Here is a 20,073-nt window from a genome sequence, read left to right as displayed (position 1 = left end):
GGTAGAATGTGTCCTTTCCAAAAATATATGGTTTTGGGGGGTAAACCTATATTTCTGTGTTTTTACCCCACAAAAAATGCAGTCAATGTGTTGATTTTTCATTAGCTGAAGTTACCCACAGGACTATTTGTATGCGCTAGCTTCATTTTGGTGTCTCTAAATGCCAGATACTTTGGTAAACCTATGAACAATGGGCACCAAACTGTTTGGAGGAACCCTGGTAATCATATTTAGGGTGCGTTTTCTTGGTACGTAATGATGCATGGGTGATATGGTACTGGGAAGATGAAGCTTTGAGGCAATTTTCAGATATTTCACCAAAACCGACAATTTTGGGAAAGCCTTGCGACTCAGTAGTATGGAGCAGAAAGGCATGGGTACCCATTTTAGATTCGGTAGAATGTGTCCTTTCCAAAAATATATGGTTTTTGGGGGGGTAAACCTATATTTCTGTGTACTTACCCCACAAAAAATGCAGTCAATGTATTGATTTTTCATTAGCTGAAGTTACCCACAAGTCTATTTGTATGCGCCATTTTGGGGCCTCTAAATGCCAGATACTTTGGTAAACCTATGAACAATGGCCACCAAACTGTTTGGAGGAATCTTGGCAATCATATTTAGGGTGCTTTTTGTTGGTACGTAATGATATATGGGTGATATGGTGCTGGGAAGATGAAGTTTTGAGGCAATTTTTAGATATTTCACCAAAACCGACAATTTTGGGAAAGCCTTGCAACTCAGTAGTTTGGAGCAGAAAGGCATGGGTACCCATTTTAGATTCGGTAGAATGTGTCCTTTCCAAAAATATATGGTTTTGGGGGGTAAACCTATATTTATGTGTTTTTACCCCACAAAAAATGCAGTCAATGTGTTGATTTTTCATTAGCTGAAGTTACCCACAGGACTATTTGTATGTGCTAACTTCATTTTGGGGCCTCTAAATGCCAGATACTTTTGTAAACCTATGAACAATGGGCACCAAACTGTTTGGAGGACCCCTGGCAATCATATTTAGGGTGCTTTTTCTTGGTACCTAATGATACATGGGTGATATGGTACTGGGAAGTTGAAGGTTTGAGGCAATTTTCAGATATTTCACCAAAACCGACAATTTTGGGAAAGCCTTGCGAGTCAGTAGTTTGGAGCAGAAAGGCATGGGTACCCATTTTAGATTCAGTAGAATGTGTCCTTTCCAAAAATATATGGTTTTGGGGGGTAAACCTATATTTCTGTGTTTTTACCCCACAAAAAATGCAGTCAATGTGTTGATTTTTCATTAGCTGAAGTTACCCACAGGACTATTTGTATGTGCTAACTTCATTTTGGGGCCTCTAAATGCCAGATACTTTTGTAAACCTATGAACAATGGGCACCAAACTGTTTGGAGGACCCCTGGCAATCATATTTAGGGTGCTTTTTCTTGGTACCTAATGATACATGGGTGATATGGTGCTGGGAAGTTGAAGGTTTGAGGCAATTTTCAGATATTTCACCAAAACCGACAATTTTGGGAAAGCCTTGCGACTCAGTAGTTTGGAGCAGAAAGGCATGGGTACCCATTTTAGATTCGGTAGAATGTGTCCTTTCCAAAAATATATGGTTTTGGGGGGTAAACCTATATTTCTGTGTTTTTACCCCACAAAAACTGCAGTCAATGTGTTGATTTTTCATTAGCTGAAGTTACCCACAGGACTATTTGTATGTGCTAACTTCATTTTGGGGCCTCTAATTGCCAGATACTTTTGTAAACCTATGAACAAGGGCACCAAACTGTTTGGAGGACCCCTGGCAATCATATTTAGGGTGCTTTTTCTTGGTACCTAATGATACATGGGTGATATGGTGCTGGGAAGTTGAAGGTTTGAGACAATTTTCAGATATTTCACCAAAACCGACAATTTTGGGAAAGCCTTGCGACTCAGTAGTTTGGAGCAGAAAGGAATGGGTACCCATTTTAGATTCAGTAGAATGTGTCCTTTCCAAAAATATATGGTTTTTGGGGGTAAACCTATTTTTCTGTGTTTTTACCCCACAAAAAATGCAGTCAATGTGTTAATTTTTCAGTAGCTGAAGTAAAGTCCTGGACAATTTGGATGTGCTAACTTCATATTGGGGTCTCTAAATGCCAGGTACTTTAAAACTATGCACAATGGGGATCAAACTGTTCAGTGGACCCCTGGCAATCATATTCAGGGTGCTTTTTCTTGGTATCTAATATAGTGTGTGATATGCGGAGCAGCAAAATAAAACCTTTGAAGTGATTTTTCAATATTTTGATACATTTTTATAAAAACCGCTACGTTCAGACAAGCATTGATGTTTGGTAGTTAGGAGTAGAGAGACATAGTTACCCATTTTGGAATCCGCAGAATGTGTACTTTCTAAAAATATATGGTTTTCTGGGGTAAACCTACAGTTTCAGGATTTTGTGGCCTTGGAATCTAAAGTATGCCGTTTTCTGCCTTCTGCTTTCAAAATTCGGTAATATACTGCCGGGAGTTTTTGCTGTACAGATGTCCTAAATCTGGCTAAAACTATACATATCTGGTATTGGCACGTTCGTGAAACACGAGGCTTTCCAAATCAGTTGGATTTTCATGCGTAAAATGAAATATTTTTCTGGTATAAATGCATATATTGTGAAAAATAGGACATGACAACTCAGGCAGATTTAGAAAGCTCAGTTTCTCCCGAAAAAAAACAATGTATAGTTTTCCTAGGTAAACTATAGGTTTCCCCTCAGAAAATGCCACTAAAGTGAGAGAGCACAAATGTTTCAAAAACGGCTGGCATTTCGCGTAACCAAAATGTGAAATTCTGCTGGCACTTAAAGGGTTAAATCTATGAGTGACAGGATTTGAAGATGGAAAAAGGTACATTGGCATAATACATCAACTATACAGTTAATGTATTCAAGCTATGCTAATAAGTTGAGAATGTAAAATAAAAAAAAACATGTTTTTTGTTATTTTGTTGGTACTGTAATCTTTAAATCATTGTGACAATGATAATTTATTGCTTGGCATATGATTAGCAGCAGAGCTCTCGCTACACCAGACTCTTACGTCCTTGCCTGTTTCAATTCCATTACAAAACACATGTCCCCCTGAAAGAGTGAAAGGTGCTATTGGAATGCAGTTAATCACCTCCAGTCCTTTAACTGATCACCAGGTTTCAGTCAATACCTTTGAAGTATAATAATAGTAGATAGATTAGGGCAGTGAAGGTCAAAGCACAAAGCCAGCAATCTCTGTCAGCCTATTCTGAACAATGTTCATACCATATATTTACAAATTCACTTTTAAACCTTGGCAGACCTTTTATTTTTTCTTTTCAAGAGAATGCTGGGTTTCTTTGATTTATAATAACATTTAAAAAAATCTGACACAAATCTCCACCTGTTTCAAATAACAACTAATTGATATAGAAAGGTACAACTGTGATAATCACAATCGATTAAACCTTAAGAATGACTAGGAGAACTAAGCTAAATCTGGTATAATAAAGGTAAAATAAAACAGAAACACGTGAAAGTGGCAAAGTACATGCACAAGTAAAACATCAAACAAATGCCAAGGGGTGACACATTTTCGGGAGCTGTGGTAGCAAATGGCTGTTTGGAAAAGCTTTGATATTATAAGGTAGTGGAGGCATCATGACGCGAGGTTGTTAGCGCAGACACGTAGTGAATAAATCAGCATTAATGCAGGTTTAGGGGTTACATGTTTTCGTCTTGTTTGGTGTGAAGACTGATTACACCACTGCTTACACAATTACCCCTGTACTACTCTATTGGACTTCTTCCAGTTTTGCATATTCCTAGTACCAGCCTTGCCAGTCTTTGCTCTCCCCCGCACCAGCCTTGCCAGACTTGCCTGTTCCCAGTGCCATTCTCATTTGTTCTGCCTGTGCCCCTGTACAAGTTTCCTCCATGGACCTTATAACCCATCCTGACAGCCAATGGTTCTCACAAATATGTGGTTATGGTGAATGATCCCTAGAAGTCACTACACTGTATTTATAAAAGTATTGCTGTCTAGCTTTGCCTAAAAAGTCATATTTACCCATTTTTTTTCAAAAATATGTAGGATCAATACGTTCTTTATGGTTAGGAGTTTTACAATGCTAAAAATATGTAGCATAGTAGATCTACAGCATTCAAATGTTTTATGTTTTGCAAGTATATGTAAAACTTTACATATTTTTTAGCATATCTCACATATGTTCCTGTGTACAAATGAATATCTTTATATATGAATTCATAAATTCCATGGCTCTTCTCATACGTTGGATGCAACATATGTATATGATGGCTAAAACTATATAGCATTAAAAATGCAACTTTTGAACAGATCTGCCAATATTTTGTTAAAAAATCTGCTAAATCTATAAAAGAATTTTGATTTGTGTATACAAAGCCACATTTATCCATTTAATTCTAAATTCTTAAAAACATTTTTTTTCTCAATTTATATGAAGATGTACCTTTTGTGGCATTAAACTGTATTTTTCAATTGAAACTCCTATGCACTTTTATATTTCAGTGTTTCTAGAAGTCCTAAGACCTAATTTGCAATTGATTTTCATTTTTTTTGTGGTTTCTGACTTTTTAGCTTTTTATTCAGCAGCTCTCTTGTTGCTAGGGTTCAAATGACCCTAAATATGTCAGAGATTTGATGCTGTACCTGTTTTTTTGTTGTGTTCATTATACTTTACTTTTATTTTTATACACTGGTGCATGTATGCACGCACGCATAATCAGTTTATGAGTGTTTTCTGTGGGCTAGGAAACCAATACTGTTTATTTCAAACAAGGCTGTTTATATCAAGCATAAATAACGTTATGCAATATCCATTAAAATTAAATAATAACAGTAACATATTACCTTCTGTGGGGCTTTCAAATTCCTCAGACAAAAGATGGTAACAGCAGCCAACACTGCAAACTGCTTTAATTTCTGACCTAGCAGTAAATATACGTAATGTATTTGGAGCAAGGTCCCCACATGTATGCAGGCCCACCATAATGGATTCCTAAAGGATAAAACAAAATGTATAAAAAAGCAATTTTTAAAGGAGATTATAAAATACATTAATAATACTATACAGATCACACTGAATTTAGCTTTAGGAATGTTTTAATACAGTTTAATACAGTAATTATTGATGTTTAATACGTTGCTTATGTAAGTTATGTTTTTTGTGTTTTGCATATTTATGGCTTTATTATGTACATTTTTACATTGTATCTTCATAAATAACATTCTTATTTTTTTAGGGCAGATATCTGCTAAAATTGTTTATATGATACAACTGTGTTAACAGAAAAATATCGCAAAAACTACTTATTTCTTGTAGGGGGCAGCATTTACTTTTTCTTTCCTTCTTCTTCGTAACTACACATATTTTTTAATATATCTATAATAAAATGCCTTACTATATGATGTGCATCAAAAATGTAATGTAAAAAAACCTCATTATAAAAGCTGCTTTGAAACTGTGTACAGTTTTGATTCCATTGTTTAATTTTAACAGAATAAGCAGTAATATGCTTTATCTTTCCATAAACATTTAGCACGTCTCACTAGATGGAGCTAAAGGGGCATATAGTAAGTTTCTAAGGCAGACATAATTACATTTTAGTTTTATATATCTTAAGAAACAATTTAAGAATAGTAAAGGGCAGGTATAAAAACACATTTCCCTGTATCTGCAGTAGTAGAGTGTTGTACAGAAGAAAGTAAAAAAAAAGAAGAAAAAAGTACTTTTTATGGTAATGTAATACAGTTTATTGGCTAACGGATATGTATAAGAATGCAAGCTTTTGAGAAAAAAACTACATCTCTTCATCAGGCATGATGATGATGATAACAGCATACCTGATAAATAGATGTAATGTTTTCGCTATTCAAACAGTGTACTTGCAAACTCCCATAAGTAATTAAAGGCACTGAATTTGTCCATTGCAAACAATATAAAGTTGCTTTTAAACATTTAACCAGGAAATGTTACATTATTGATTCACTGCTATGTGTTACTGGACCTGGGCAAATGGCAAGACAAATTTATCGTAATTTAAGATGTTCCTTTTTTTCTAATTTGAAAAAAACAAACATACGCAGTGAAATTGCATTTAACCCCCTTATTTTAAAAAAGTCTGCCAAATTTAAAATTAACCTTGAAAACCTGAATTAGAAAATTGCTGAATTTTTGAAGATTTAACTCTCATTGGCTTCTACATTAACTCACCACCTTTTCAATGTCAACCTTTTTCTTTGACATTTTGAAAAATACATTTTGAAAATATAAGATTTGTATGCAAAAATTTGAATTGCACTAAAACTACAATTTGAATTTTGATCAATCTGCACCTTAATATATGCAACTATACATAGTTATGTGTATATATTGTACTTAGCTCCACTGTTTGTACTATTTCTGTACTGTAAAAATGTACAGTGCTGCATATGTAGTAGCACATCTAAAGATACATTCACACTATTATCACAATAGCAGTGGCGTAAATATAGAGGGAGCAGACCCCATGACCATGGGGGGCCCGGGGCATAGGGGGCGCAGATCACAAGATCTGCTTCCTCTACAGTCATAAAAATACCCCCCTTCCCAGTTGCTCTTATCTACAACAATGTGAGCGGGCTGGAAGTGGGGGACGCAATCGGGCAAGCAGGTGGAGGGAGGCCCTGATAGGAATTTCTTTGCCCGCCAGGTCCCTCCAAAGCTTTTTTTGTAGGGGAAGCCGGTTATTGTTACGCCACTGCACATTACTTATTATGATTGAAGATTATCGTCAGGAAATGTGTTAACATATTTACCAAAACTTCAAAAAAATTAAACATAGACAACCTCTAAATCCTCAATGATGTCATTCAAGTCTGTTTCTTCAGTGATTTTGCAGGTGAGAGGCAAATAAACGTGTGAGCATCTCTGCTCTTTCATTCTGATATTCTCAATTTTCCGTTGCTCTTTCTCTTGTTCACTTAGACTTTTGCAGATACTTTCTGACAATGTTTTCTCTTCCACAGCATCAGCAGGCAAGATATTTAAAAAGGCAGAAGTCTTATCGGATTCTGCAGATTGTGAAGTACTGCAAAGGCTTTCCTGGCCACTTTTCCATTCTGATAGCACATTTATACTTTCAACACCATGTGAAACAGATAATTCTTCTAATTTAGGAAAACATGATTTAGGATTTGGAAATTCTCTGTCTGTAATTACTTCCTGACAACTGTAATTTGGCAATAAATAGTCATTGTTTTGGGCTGATTCCTGTATTTTTGAAGCTCCTTTGGCATCTTCTTTGTAGGCTTTCCAAAATTTTTTCAATTTCCGGTTTCGCCTGTTCGCCCCATCTGTATTTGTATCAGAGGAGTCAATCCCATAAACTTTTAGGTTGTATTTCATGGATAAATATGAGCTCAAATAACCTTTTCCGGCACCCAAATCTATCACCTAGGAGAATGGAAAAACAACAGATGCTGAAGCAAACAAAAACTTGACATTTAAATTATTTTATTCCTGGGGCGGGGGGGCTTAAACTATAGTTCTCAGCACCAAACTGAAGATTCAGGTCAAGATTGAAGTTCGGGTTTAGAGACGGAGAAAAAATAATAAAGCCAATTGTTTGTAAGGCACATAATATGCTCCAGCTTAACTGTTTTACACAAAGTGAGAAATTTGCAAGATAAAGTTAATCTTGATATTTATTGTTTAGTGCAAGTTCCCTTAAGTAGCTATAGTATATGAAGGGCCACTGTCACAAGATAGCCTAATAAAATCAGAAGATGGAGTGTTGCTTCTGTGGATAACTTTAAGGAACTAAACCCAAAACATGAATATGGGTAAAAATTACATTTTATATAATGCACTTATTACACTAGCCTACAGTTTCAGCTTCTCAGTAGCAGCAATGATCCAGAATTTCATACTTGTCACAGGGGGTCACCATCTTGGAAAGTGTCTGTGACACTCACATGTTTCAGTAGGATCTGAGCAGCTGTTGAGAAGCCAAGCTTATGGGTTGTTGCAAATTATCAAGCAGAAAATGAGGTTGCCCTGTAATATAAGCTGATGTTACAGGGCTGATTATTAAATTCTGATGCTAATTGCACTGGTTTCTGTGCTGCGATGTAGTAATTATCTGTATTAATTACTAATCAGCCTTAGATTGTGACTCATATAACCATTGACTCAAAGGCTATTTCATGGGCAGGTGTGCCCACACCTGCCAATGAAATAGCCTTTGAGTCAATTGTTCAATTACTTTTGAGCCCCTGAAATGAAGTAATTGTATTAAAAAAAGGCTTTAGTTCCTTGCTGCATCTGAGTTGTTTCATTTAAAATTCATTGTGGTAATGTACAGAACCAAAATTAGAAAAAAATTGTCTCTGTCCAAAGATTTATGGGCCTAACTGTATATTCAGTATCTTGTGCGTCGGTCCCTAAACTCAGGAAGTGACAGCAGCACAGAGCATGTGCAGTAAATTGGTAGAAAAGAAGATGGGAAGCTACAGAAGAATCTTTGAAGGCACAGATCTTCCCTGCTAAAGGGCTATGGGTGCCTTGAACTGGCACAGAAGCCCAAAATATTATGTACAACATTTCTAGCCTACTTCTTTAGTTAAGCTTTTGTTCTCCTTTAAAGGCCTGGATTGATACTGCTATAGGGCTGCTGAAACTTTGAGGTACTAGGACCAGTATATATAAAACACAGCATTTCTACTTATATTCTTTTTTAGAGTTTAGTTCTCCTTTAATTCAAGAAAGACATATTGTCTTTTTATAAAGAAGATTTCACTATGCAGTCATTATACTCTATAAAATATATATTCTAGATAAAAAAATTCTAAATTAAGGATGCTACAAGTTACATAGTAACAGTAAGGCTTGAAAAAAGACATGCGTTCAACCTTTTAACTCTATTAAAACCTACCTAACTGCTAGTTGATCCAGAGGAACGCAAAAAGCCTCCCCAATTTGCCTCAGAGGGGGAAAAATTCCTTCCTGACTCCAAAGTTTATTATCTACAAGGACTCCAAGGTCCTTTTCCATTATGGATTTGCCTAGTGCAGTTCCATTAAGGGTATAAGTTGCTTGTATATTTTTACATCCAAGGTGCATGACTTTACATTTATCAACATTGAATCTCATTTGCCACTTAGCTGCCCAGATTGCCAGTTTGTCAAGATCCAAGGATGCCACATCCTGGATGGAATTGTGCTGGGTAGTTTCATGTCATCTGCAAACACGGATACATTACTTACAATACCCTCCCCTAAGTCATTCATGAACAAGTTAAATAAAAGTGGACCCAATACCAAGCCCTGAGGGACCCCAATAAGAACCTTACTCCAACTAGAGAATGTACCATTAACAACAACTCAACAGTTTAACTGCACCTGTCTGTTTAACAAAAACAGGATACGCTGTAACAGAAAAGATCAAGGTCACCTAGTTTAGAAGCACAGGTAAATAGCACAAACATGATCAAAACAGTCAATCCCCAGATTTCTGAACATGCTCTGAAAATGGAAACTTTAAGAAAACTTAAAGGAAAAGGAAGCTAAAGCATTGCCTTTAACATGTATGGCTTTATGGCAATGATGGGCCAACACTTTCCTCCAGCTCACTATTGTGCCCTGCAAATAACAGAGGAGGCTGGGCACGTCATGACACCCAAAACCATTTAATTTGCTTGTGCCCTGAAATGCAAGCAAATGCCATCTACACATATGTCCCTATGTGCCAAGTTCTCTAGTTGACAAAGGTCTGCTATGATATGTATTAACTGTAATATTTCAATGTTTTTGTCTTGGAGCAGTACTGTACTTTCTATGTTCTCGTGGTGGTTTTCATTGTTTGCATTATTGATGTGAACACTGAAAGTGTCAATATAGTAATTAATTTGGAAAGAAGTATTGAAACCTTGGATAACGATTTCATAAAAATGAGCCAATAAAAAGCCACAAAAAAAATACTTACTGGAAACCACCCATTGTAGATCAAGGTTTTGTGGTTGTTGGAGAATGGTACTGAAAAATTCATTACTATTTTATAATGTTAAACCACAAGAAAAAAGTTATCCACAGGATATCTGCACTGGTGTAAAACACATGTTATTATTTCAGTGCTCTATATTTTTTAATTAAATCTCCTTTTCCACAAAGTGTTTTATAGACTAATTTGGCAAATTATGCTGTATAAAGTCTCTTGAAGCTTTATAATTCCTTGTTAGTCTAACTTTAAAAGGTAGAAGAAACAAGCATGAGAATTTTAATAACCAAGAAGCAGGTTTTTAATAGCTGGAAGGTGCTTTTCTCTCATATATAAATGGTTTATATGTTATACAGGGAAAATTACAGCAGAGGAAGAATAGATTGAGTAGAATACCATGCACCTGTGTTTTACATTAACTATACAATTTGAAGGTCACAGGGAAACATGTATTTTAGAAACCGATTTCGATTAAGGTTATCTATTTCTGTGTGTGTCACTTGGAACATCTCAGCCTAGTTGCACTATATCAATATTTCATACTAATTAAACTATTGCATACTACCAATTTACATAGGTTTGAATTTAAGTTGGTTGTTTCAAGCTCAGTTGTCTTGAACTAAACTGCCCACAGTCAATTACATCAGTTGTGGTAAATTATAAATTCTGTCTAACTTGCAAAAAATGCCAATCCTGGATTCAGTACATTTATTATCAGAAAATCAGTAGGCTTTAATGGATTTTATAAAGAATTTGTGTATATATATATATATATATATATATATATATATATATATATATATATATATATATATATATATATATATATCTCTATCTATCTATCTATCTATCTATCTATCTATCTATCTATATATATATATATATATATATATATATATATATATATATATATATTCTATGATGCCCCCTCCCCAGAGGATATGTATTGTAAGGAAATGTAGAAAGTCAAGTCTAATGACTCCAAATTAATTCAGTATAAGTACTGAGAATGTGCATTAATATATTAACTATGCAGCCATATGATTTGGGATGAAAACTCAATTGTTGTCTGAGACATTCTTGAACTATGACTAATTGAATGGCTGAGACGCCAATGTTTCAATGTTTTTCTATTATATCGGTAAGCTTGTTGCGAACTAAGGGCGCGAACAATGAGCTAAATAATCTCCCTGCACATGTATAAGTCAACAGTAATATAGGAAAACAATTTATGAAGACCTATGAGGGTGCATAGGGCAGGACCTGAATCAGATAATAGATCTCATACCTGTTCTTCTACTAATGATAATGTGTACAAGTCTGAGGGGAAAGACACAATGACACAATATTTTTACTGACATCATACAACCTCAACCCATGTGAGGTTCATAGGTGATCAGCTGTTTTTTATCTGTAGTTAAAACCTCTTCTTCTAACGATATGGATAGTCGATTCTCAACTGGCCTCTAAAACTATGCTTTTTATTCTGTAGTTTGGAGGAAATGCTATTCTATTATTAGTAGCTTTTTTGTCACTTAAATTACAAATGTGCACATTTTAAACTTTTTAAAGCCACTGTTTCCCACTTTAGGGTAAATATTTTCAAATGCTATGTTTATTGATTGTTCATCTTTTGCAGCACTTAGGTGGTTATTTATCAATGGTCGAGTTGATTTTTACCTGAAAATTTTGAGTTTGTGAGGGTAATTTTCAGTTACAACTTGTATTTTCCGGTTAAAAAAAAAAGTGATTTTTTTTTTTCGTTATATTTTTTTTTTTTTAAGTTTTCAAGATTTATTATACCCCAAACCTGGAAATAGCTCGAATCCGAAAACGCTCCAGCTAAAACCTGTCAAGGTCATGTGGAAGTCAATGGCAGAGGTCCCTTCAACCATTTGAATATGTTTGTAGCTTTCATGATGTTTGGGTTTTTTTTGGTGGGTTTCACTTAAAAACTCGATTAATTTCAGTGATACAAGGTTTATTTTGCCGAAAACTTGATTAATTAGTTTTTTCATAAATTAGAAAACGTTTGAGTTGTGAGTTCATTCAAATTTCGAGGTAAAAGACCTCACAAACCTCTAAAACTCCAACTTTGATAAATAACATCCTTAATGTTTGGCAGTATATGACAATACACCCAAATCTAGACCTTTTCTATATCATGTAAGCACATATTAAGTGCTAAGTAAATCTTTCAGCACATGTATCTCTAACCTTTGCTTAAGGTGGCAATACACAGGGAGATTCACTCATTTGATCTCTCCCCGATATGCCCACATTGAGGTGGCAGATATTGGGCTGATCCGATCGTGGGCCGATCAGAATGGAAGCCATACAGGCGGTCAGATCCTGAGACCACATCAACAAATAGATGTGGCCCTGATCTGACGGATGTTTTGCCCTGGCCGCTCAACATCTGGCCGACGTTCGGGCCAGATATAGATTGGGGTAGCCCGTCGGAGGGCCCCACACATAGCTGCATACTCGGTCTGGTTCCAGCTTTTATCGGCCTGTGTATGGAGGCACGAGACAGGATATTCTAACTTGAAAAATAGGTCAATGGTGGCTTTATACATTGCTTTTTTGTCCAGGGTTAAAGACATTTTTTAACTCTTCTCCACTTTTATGGTGCTCGTCAGTGAATTCTTTATGATATACAGTGGTTTGTGCCCACTTAAAGAACTTGCACCAGTCTCTTTTTGTGAATAATTGTGTTGGTTCTGGATTTTATTACAGTTATTACAATATGCATAAGGGAACAGTCCAAATGTGAATACTGTACAGTAATATAGATTACCTCTTTTACTCCACAAACGTTTGCAATGCTTTGCACTAATTGTGACATAACTAAAACTTCATGTGATTTTTTATCATTCATAAACTGGTCTGTCTTTACTTCATTATCTGTTCAAGAAAGAGACTAGTATTAAAAAACAGTAAAAAAATACACATTAAAATAACTTACTGCAATAAATACATTTTACTACACATATAACAATATAAGGCATGCAGGAGGTATATGTAGATGAAAATAATATATGTTTTTCATTTTATTGTATTACTTGTTTCCCAATTCTGCAGTTTTCTTTACTTTTTGTCACTTATAATTATATTGCATGAGGAAGTAGTCCTCTTAGAAGCCTGGCACAGTCTAACACTGTTGCACACAAGCACCTTTTAATGCTGTTGCTATTATTACTTACAGTATTCAGGCCTGTAATTGCTTTTAACATAAAAAAATGAACGGATTGAAGTTTCTGGTCTCCATCTGCCTGGGGTGATTAGATTAACAAATGCCCCAGTAAGAAAGCACATGGCAGTATATTACTTGCTGGCTGTTTGAAATTGTCTTTGAAGTATTTAAGGGACTTCCTTCCTTTATAACATCTGTTATGGAAAAGTTCACTGCTATATTCCTGTTTATGAGTTTTTGTGCCAATTTTATTTAGTATACAGGAATTAAACCATTCTCCCCTATAAGCTAACTTCTTAAGTGCAGATTCAGCAAACTTTATGTAGATGGCTCACTAAGTCCCCACTGTAGATCTCTGTTAAGCTCTACAAGTATGGGACCTGTTATGCAGAATGCTCGGGACCTGGAGTTTTCCAGGTAACAAATTTTTCCATAATTTGGATCATCATACCTTAAGTCTACTAAAAAATAATTCAAACATGAAAGGCTGGTTTTGCTTCCAATAAGGTTTATAAGGTACTGTTATATTATTGCAAAGAAACAAGAAATCCTTTTTAAAGACCGGGATTATTTCAATAAATTGGAGTCTATGGGAGACTGCCTTTCCTAATTCTGAGCTTTCTGGATAACAGGTTTCCAGATAACGCATCTAATACCTGTACATTAGTACACAAGCTAACGCATATTCATTGAAATTAATAATAATGCTATGTCCACTTTGTGAGATGTGTAATACCAAAAAATAGTTTGCTCTGTCTTGTATCTTGAACCCAGAAAAACATTTTAAATGTTCAGTGTATATTGTGAAGTCGCTTAGTGGAATCTAGGTTGGAAGGCTGCACTGTTCTTGTATGTTGTTTTAATGGTACATACAGTCAGGACCAGCAGAGCAGAAAATAGCAAAAGAGAGACAAATACTCTCTGTAGTTAATTTCTTTTGGTTCAGTTGGTGGATACTGACATTTTGGGAGATTCTGCATCTATATATGACAATTTAATATGGAATTAATGGAAACAAGAAATGGCCCATTAACACTCCACATTATTCTTAGCTATTTTCACTTTTTAATGTTTTTTTATATAGTTGGTGTCTTTTATTTCACTATTCGAAAAGTATTTAAAGACGTCAGTAAACAAGGCATGTTTTGGCATGGTTTTGCTTCCTCATAAACTTTGGCTGAGTTGATCAATAATTTCCCTTTGCTGCTCTTTCTGAGCCAATGACACTGCAAATAGGGAGCTTTGAACAAATCTATATTTTCATAGATGAGTCACACATGCTCAAAAAACTTGAATTTGTGAGTTTAAAAGCTCAAAAAAAGGACTTGAATTTTGCCTAAGAACTCTCAACCTTTTAGATGCCAAAGTTTTACATTCGAGTTTTTGTGCTTAAAGTGATACTGACACTAAAAAACAACTTTTCAAAATATTAATGTACACAAAGAATTACCTATGGGTCACGTAGAACATTTTTTGTAAACAGGTCTGCTTTTGTAAGTATTTGTTACTTAAAATTCCTAAACCTGACTGTTTTGCCAACCTGACTGTCCCATCTCAACCTGTCAGAGTTTCTAATGCTAATGGACTTCTGCTGCACAAATATGGCAGCCTACTCGTAGAGAAACATGGGGGATCAGATGCAGCATGTAACGTAATATCATCAGTAAAGGGGTGGTTCACCTTTAAGGTAACTTGTATTATGTTATAGAATGGCCAATTCTAAGCAACTTTTTAATTGGTTTCCATTGTTTATTTCTTATAGTTTTATATTTATTTGCCTTTTTCTTCTGACTCTTTGCAGCTTTCAAATGGGTGTCGCTGATTCCCTTCTAAAAAAACAAATGCTCTATAAGGCTACAAATGTATTGTTACTTTTTATTACTCATCTTTCCATTCAGGCCCACTCCTATTTATATTCCAGTCTCTTATTCAAATCATTGCATGGCTGCTAGGGTAACTTGGACCCTAGTTACCAGATTGCTTAAGATGCAAATTGAAGAGCTGCTGAATAAAAAGCTAAATAACTCAAAACCCTTCAATAATAAAAAATGAAAACATATTGCAAATCGTCTCAGAATATCACTCTCCACATCATACTAAAAGTTATCTCAAAACTAGAGTGTTAGACTGGCCCAAAGTGTATGCTGATAACTGGTGAATATGTCACTTAATTTTTCTGTATTAGAACTGTCATTAAACATAAAATAATTGAAACAGTAGTAATGCAAGTGCCAAGCATGTTGGTTTGCTTTATTTGTATTTGTTGTTTGTTTTGAAAATGCAAAATAAAAACCTTTAAAAAAAAAAGTTGAAGGTGAACAACCCCTTTAATTACAAAATTATAGTAAAGAGATTTTTCTGACTTCTTTTATTAAGTAAATTAATCTTAAATATTCCAGTTCCAAGTTAATTACGCACATTTAGTCAAATCTAAATATATAAATATATTTCATTCATACTATTCTATCATTTTTAGTTTATAGTTGTGAAATATATATTGGGGTGGTAAAATTAACTTCAAATGAAAAATTGCAAGAAACTCCCTGTGCTGAAATTTGTCATGTATTAAATCTACTGTGCTAGACAATGTCAACTGATTATTTGATATTACATTTCAAAATATCAAGTAAAAAGACTTCAACCCCCCCCCCCAAACCAGACAGCACAATTCTACCATAAATATGTGCAATAAGACACAATAACTTTACACTCCTTTGTTTAAGGAATTATTATTAGTGCTCAATAAAGGGCATATGAATGAAGTAGCATAAGAATCACAGAAAACATACATTAAAATAAAAATACAACTGTGAATTTTCACTCCTTTTATGGTTTTTTTTTTGGGACAAACACATTATAGATTATCACATTTAAGTGAGCAAAGTTCAGGAGTTCAAATGACCTAATCTGTAGTGCAAATAAAATAGGTACCAGTTAAAAGTCCATGAAGCTAGTTTGGGAATTGGATCCTCAAGAGGAAATTAAAGGGCGAGACAGCAGACAAGATTCCATGTAGTCACTACAGTTATAAAAGTAAGTGCTGGCAAAAGTTCTGCAGCAGCAACATCTCTGAAATGCCTGGCTTTTCTCATATTGTGACCTTTTTTCAATCAACTACCCTACTAGCGAGAAAGGCCTCTTTTCATTATAAAAAATATATAATGCATAAACTTTACAGTATGCATGTGATGCGCTCTGGCCTTACAAATGTATCTTTTATATATGTTTTCTTTATTCTTATATATGACACAGTGGTGTGCAGAATAATTATTGCACAGAAAGAGCTAATAATTGTCATCTTGAGTCACAGGGAAGTTGAGTTACTTGCTAAAAATCATAAAGATTGGAAGCAGAATAGACATAGTCACACATGATTCTGCCTGAGTCTACTCTTTTTCGCCTGTACACTTCCTAACTTGGCGATGAAGTCTGGCTTATTGTGAGTATACAGATCAAACATTTGGGCAAGTATGTCACCTCAGGACAAAATTATGCTAGGCTATCCTGTCATTGTATTGGATAATAGCAGTCTGTCCAAAATAACATTGTAACCTGCCTATTCTCCTTCTCTGTAGGTGGAGAATGCGTCAGCAGAGTAGGAAGTGAAAACAGCAATTTCACACTTTGTGGCAGCTCTACTTGTTTAAAATAACTGTCTGAACATAGCTGTTGTTCAGTCAGATTCCTGGTAGGTTCAAAAGTATGTCGACCATAAGGGAAAATAAATATTTCTGGTCCGCAATAGGCAAAAGCTCTTTATGAACAACCCTCCCACCATTGTTTTCAATTACAACTAGTAATGTTGATTTAGATCTATACAAGTCCTTAGCAGATAGAGGGAAAATATACTTAGTATAACGCATACCTCTGCTGCACATTTCCTTTGGTTCTGTGGAATAACTCTGTGCACTCCCACACAAGGCTCTCTTAACAGACTAAAGAATATTTTACATGACTCAGTGTGATTTCTACTAAAACATCTATGGGTTTGTAAGTGTACAAAAAAAATATCTGAAACTTTTCTTGAGTGTGTGTGTACGTAGAGATGCAGGGTGCTGATAGGAAAGGGACTGAAGTGAATCATGCATAATCTTTGTAAAGTACTGCATAATATGTTGGTGCTCTATACATAAATACATATACATACATATATACATATACATACATACATATATACATACATATATATATATATATATATATATATATATATATATATATATATATATATATATATATATATATATATATATATATATATATATATATATACATACATACATACATATATAAGTTCACAGCCAGACATTCTGTGGAAATACTACATGCAAGAAGAGTTTAACACATACAGTACATGAGATAGTAAGCGACAATAGGTGTTTTATGTGAAAGGGCCCTGTACAAAAATTCCAAAATGCAAAAATTAAATTAGTCTTTAGAAAATGTAGATTTACCAGGGCTTCCTGCTTCATGGACAGCAAGAGCTTCAAGCAGTTCCTCAACAGAAATGCATAGTCCCAAGTTAGCAAGTGAATGACTGTGAGATGCCTCAACAAAAGCTTCTATATTCACCAGTTCTTGATTAGGGCCAGAAAAAATCCTGGATATATCAGGAATATCTGAGGAGAAATAAACAGGCATTACAATTATTATTAGATTATACCTTGTACTTTTTTTTATCCTATATAAGATGTGTCTTTTCACTAACAGACACAGCACATATTAGAAAGTTGTTGCACATCGTAAGGCAGTGAAAAAACATTCAAAATTACCCAGTTACACAAAGCTGGCTGAAAAAATGATCGAATTTTTTTCTTATGGGCTTTAGTGTCTATAAAAGCATAACAAACAGAATACATAGAAACAATAATATAGAATAACTTCCTAAATGAATCAAATGAGCAATGACACTATGATTAAATGTGCCACACAACCCAACTGCCAATTTAACCACACTTAAAGGGATACTGTCATGGGGGAAAAAAAAATTCAAAATGAATCAGTTAATAGTGCTGCTCCAGCAGAATTCTGCACTGAAATCCATTTCTCAAAAGAGCAAACAGATTTTTTTATATATTTAATTTTGAAATCTGACATGGGGCTAGACATATTGTCAATTTCCCAGCTGCCCCAAGTCATGTGACTTGTGCTCTGATAAACTTCAATCACTCTTTACTGCTGTACTGCAAGTTGCAGTGATATCACCCCACGCCTCCCCCCCCCCCAACAGCTAAACCAAAGAACAATGGAAAGATAACAAGATAGCAGCTCCCTAACACAAGATAACAGCGGCCTGGTAGATCTAAGAACAACACTCAATAGTAAAAACCTGTGTCCCACTGAGACTCCTTCTGTTACATTGAGAAGGAAAAACAGCAGCCTGCCAGAAAGCATTTCTCTCCTAAAGTGCAGGCACAAGTCACATGACCAGGGGCAGCTGGGAAATTGACAAAATGTCTAGCCCCATGTCAGATTTCAAAACTGAATATAAAAAAATCAGTTTGCTCTTTTGAGAAATGGATTTCAGTGCAGAAGTCTGCCGGAGTAGCACTATTAATTGGTGCTTTTTGAAAAAAACATGTTTTCCGATGACAGGATCCCTTTAAATCTACGGCAAATTCCAGTAGCCATAATTCTATTTTTTGTCAGGGTGAGGAAATGTGTGTTGGAAAATCTGCCACATGAGGAGAACTAAGGTGCCAGATATTGGCTGCTAATTTGGCACATTTTGAACTGAGTCTCTGATATCAAATGGGTGGACAAAATAAATACAATTGCTATCTATACCTAGCAATAAAAATATAAACAGGTATGTTTGCAGCTGCACAAGCTTCATAAACGATCTGATCAGTGTCCCATTGGATGAATTAGTCCAAACTCAGAAGCTTATGTGATGGGTCAAAGATGAGCTTGTTTAGCAACCGGCAGCTTTTTATCCCATGGTGAAACATACCCAAGGAGTCTCCTTAGATCTTGGATCCTGGTTCAGTTGTGACCACTGTGCTGTCTGTAGCCAATAAAAGTTACTTTACTTCACAGGGATATGTTTTCCTGAGAATTTTATCACTAAGATGTTTCACCACTTTACTTTTAATCATGCTTTTAAATAAGCAACATAATTCATTCATTTTTGAATTTTCCATAAACAGCTTTGAGTAAGAAACCACCAATGAAATTGGCATTGCATTGATGAAGAAAACCAAAGTAAAAAAAAATCTGAGTAACTAGTATCAAACACTAGATTTTAACAACTAATCTGAGATGGAGACGAATGGGAAGCCTAAAGTGGGAAATAAATACATCTCAATCCCTATTTATTTGGGCTACTTTAGGAATTAAATAGGAAGAAAAGTACACTTTCATCTAATTCTCCACTCACTTTCATTCCAAATGCTTATTTGGACAACATTAATTTGATGCAGGAAAGGAAACATCTTGATGTTACAGTTTATATATGACTGAGGGTATGAAATTCAATAAGCTGGCTGTGAAAAAGTCTGAAACCACACAGATAGATCATCTGGATTTTGTGAATATCGTGTCTTATAGAATGTGTTCCTAAATGTATGCTTGGCCACGCATTTACCTATTTGTTTCCAAGACACAAGAACATTTTAATACCTAGCTTGGAAAAAAAATCTCAAAGTTAGATTTATTGACTGTCCTGGCTCCATTACAGCACAATGAATTTACAAGGAGGATTCTGTACAAGATGTTGTTAAACTGCCAACACTTGGAAAAAAAGAAATATCAGGTGCGAGCTTTCTCTTTAAAAACAGAATCAGTTCATGAACAACCTCAACAGTGCTAGCCACTGGGAAATCCAAAGCACATTGTTACAGAACCAACAGGTTAATATTGAA

General features: G+C 35.1%; 1 protein-coding gene across 3 annotated transcripts in view; it reads right to left on the bottom strand.

Moving 5' to 3' along the window:
- mettl25.L (methyltransferase like 25 L homeolog) overlaps positions 1–20,073 on the bottom strand; it is a 95,537-nt gene that overhangs the window by 53,805 nt on the left and 21,659 nt on the right. For all 3 annotated transcript variants that reach the window (XM_041586293.1, XM_041586294.1, XM_041586292.1), the window contains exons 3-6: positions 17,665–17,829; positions 12,815–12,921; positions 6,868–7,473; positions 4,890–5,037 (exon numbers count right to left, since the gene is read on the bottom strand). In XM_041586293.1, coding sequence (XP_041442227.1) covers positions 4,890–5,037; positions 6,868–7,473; positions 12,815–12,921; positions 17,665–17,829 — 1,026 coding nt within the window. The remainder of the gene's footprint in view (positions 1–4,889; positions 5,038–6,867; positions 7,474–12,814; positions 12,922–17,664; positions 17,830–20,073) is intronic.

Source organism: Xenopus laevis, chromosome 3L (assembly GCF_017654675.1).
Source record: "Xenopus laevis strain J_2021 chromosome 3L, Xenopus_laevis_v10.1, whole genome shotgun sequence".
In the NCBI taxonomy this organism is placed as follows: Eukaryota; Metazoa; Chordata; class Amphibia; order Anura; family Pipidae; genus Xenopus; species Xenopus laevis.
Note: the sequence above shows the minus strand (reverse complement) of the source record. Positions and strands in the feature narration are given on the sequence as shown.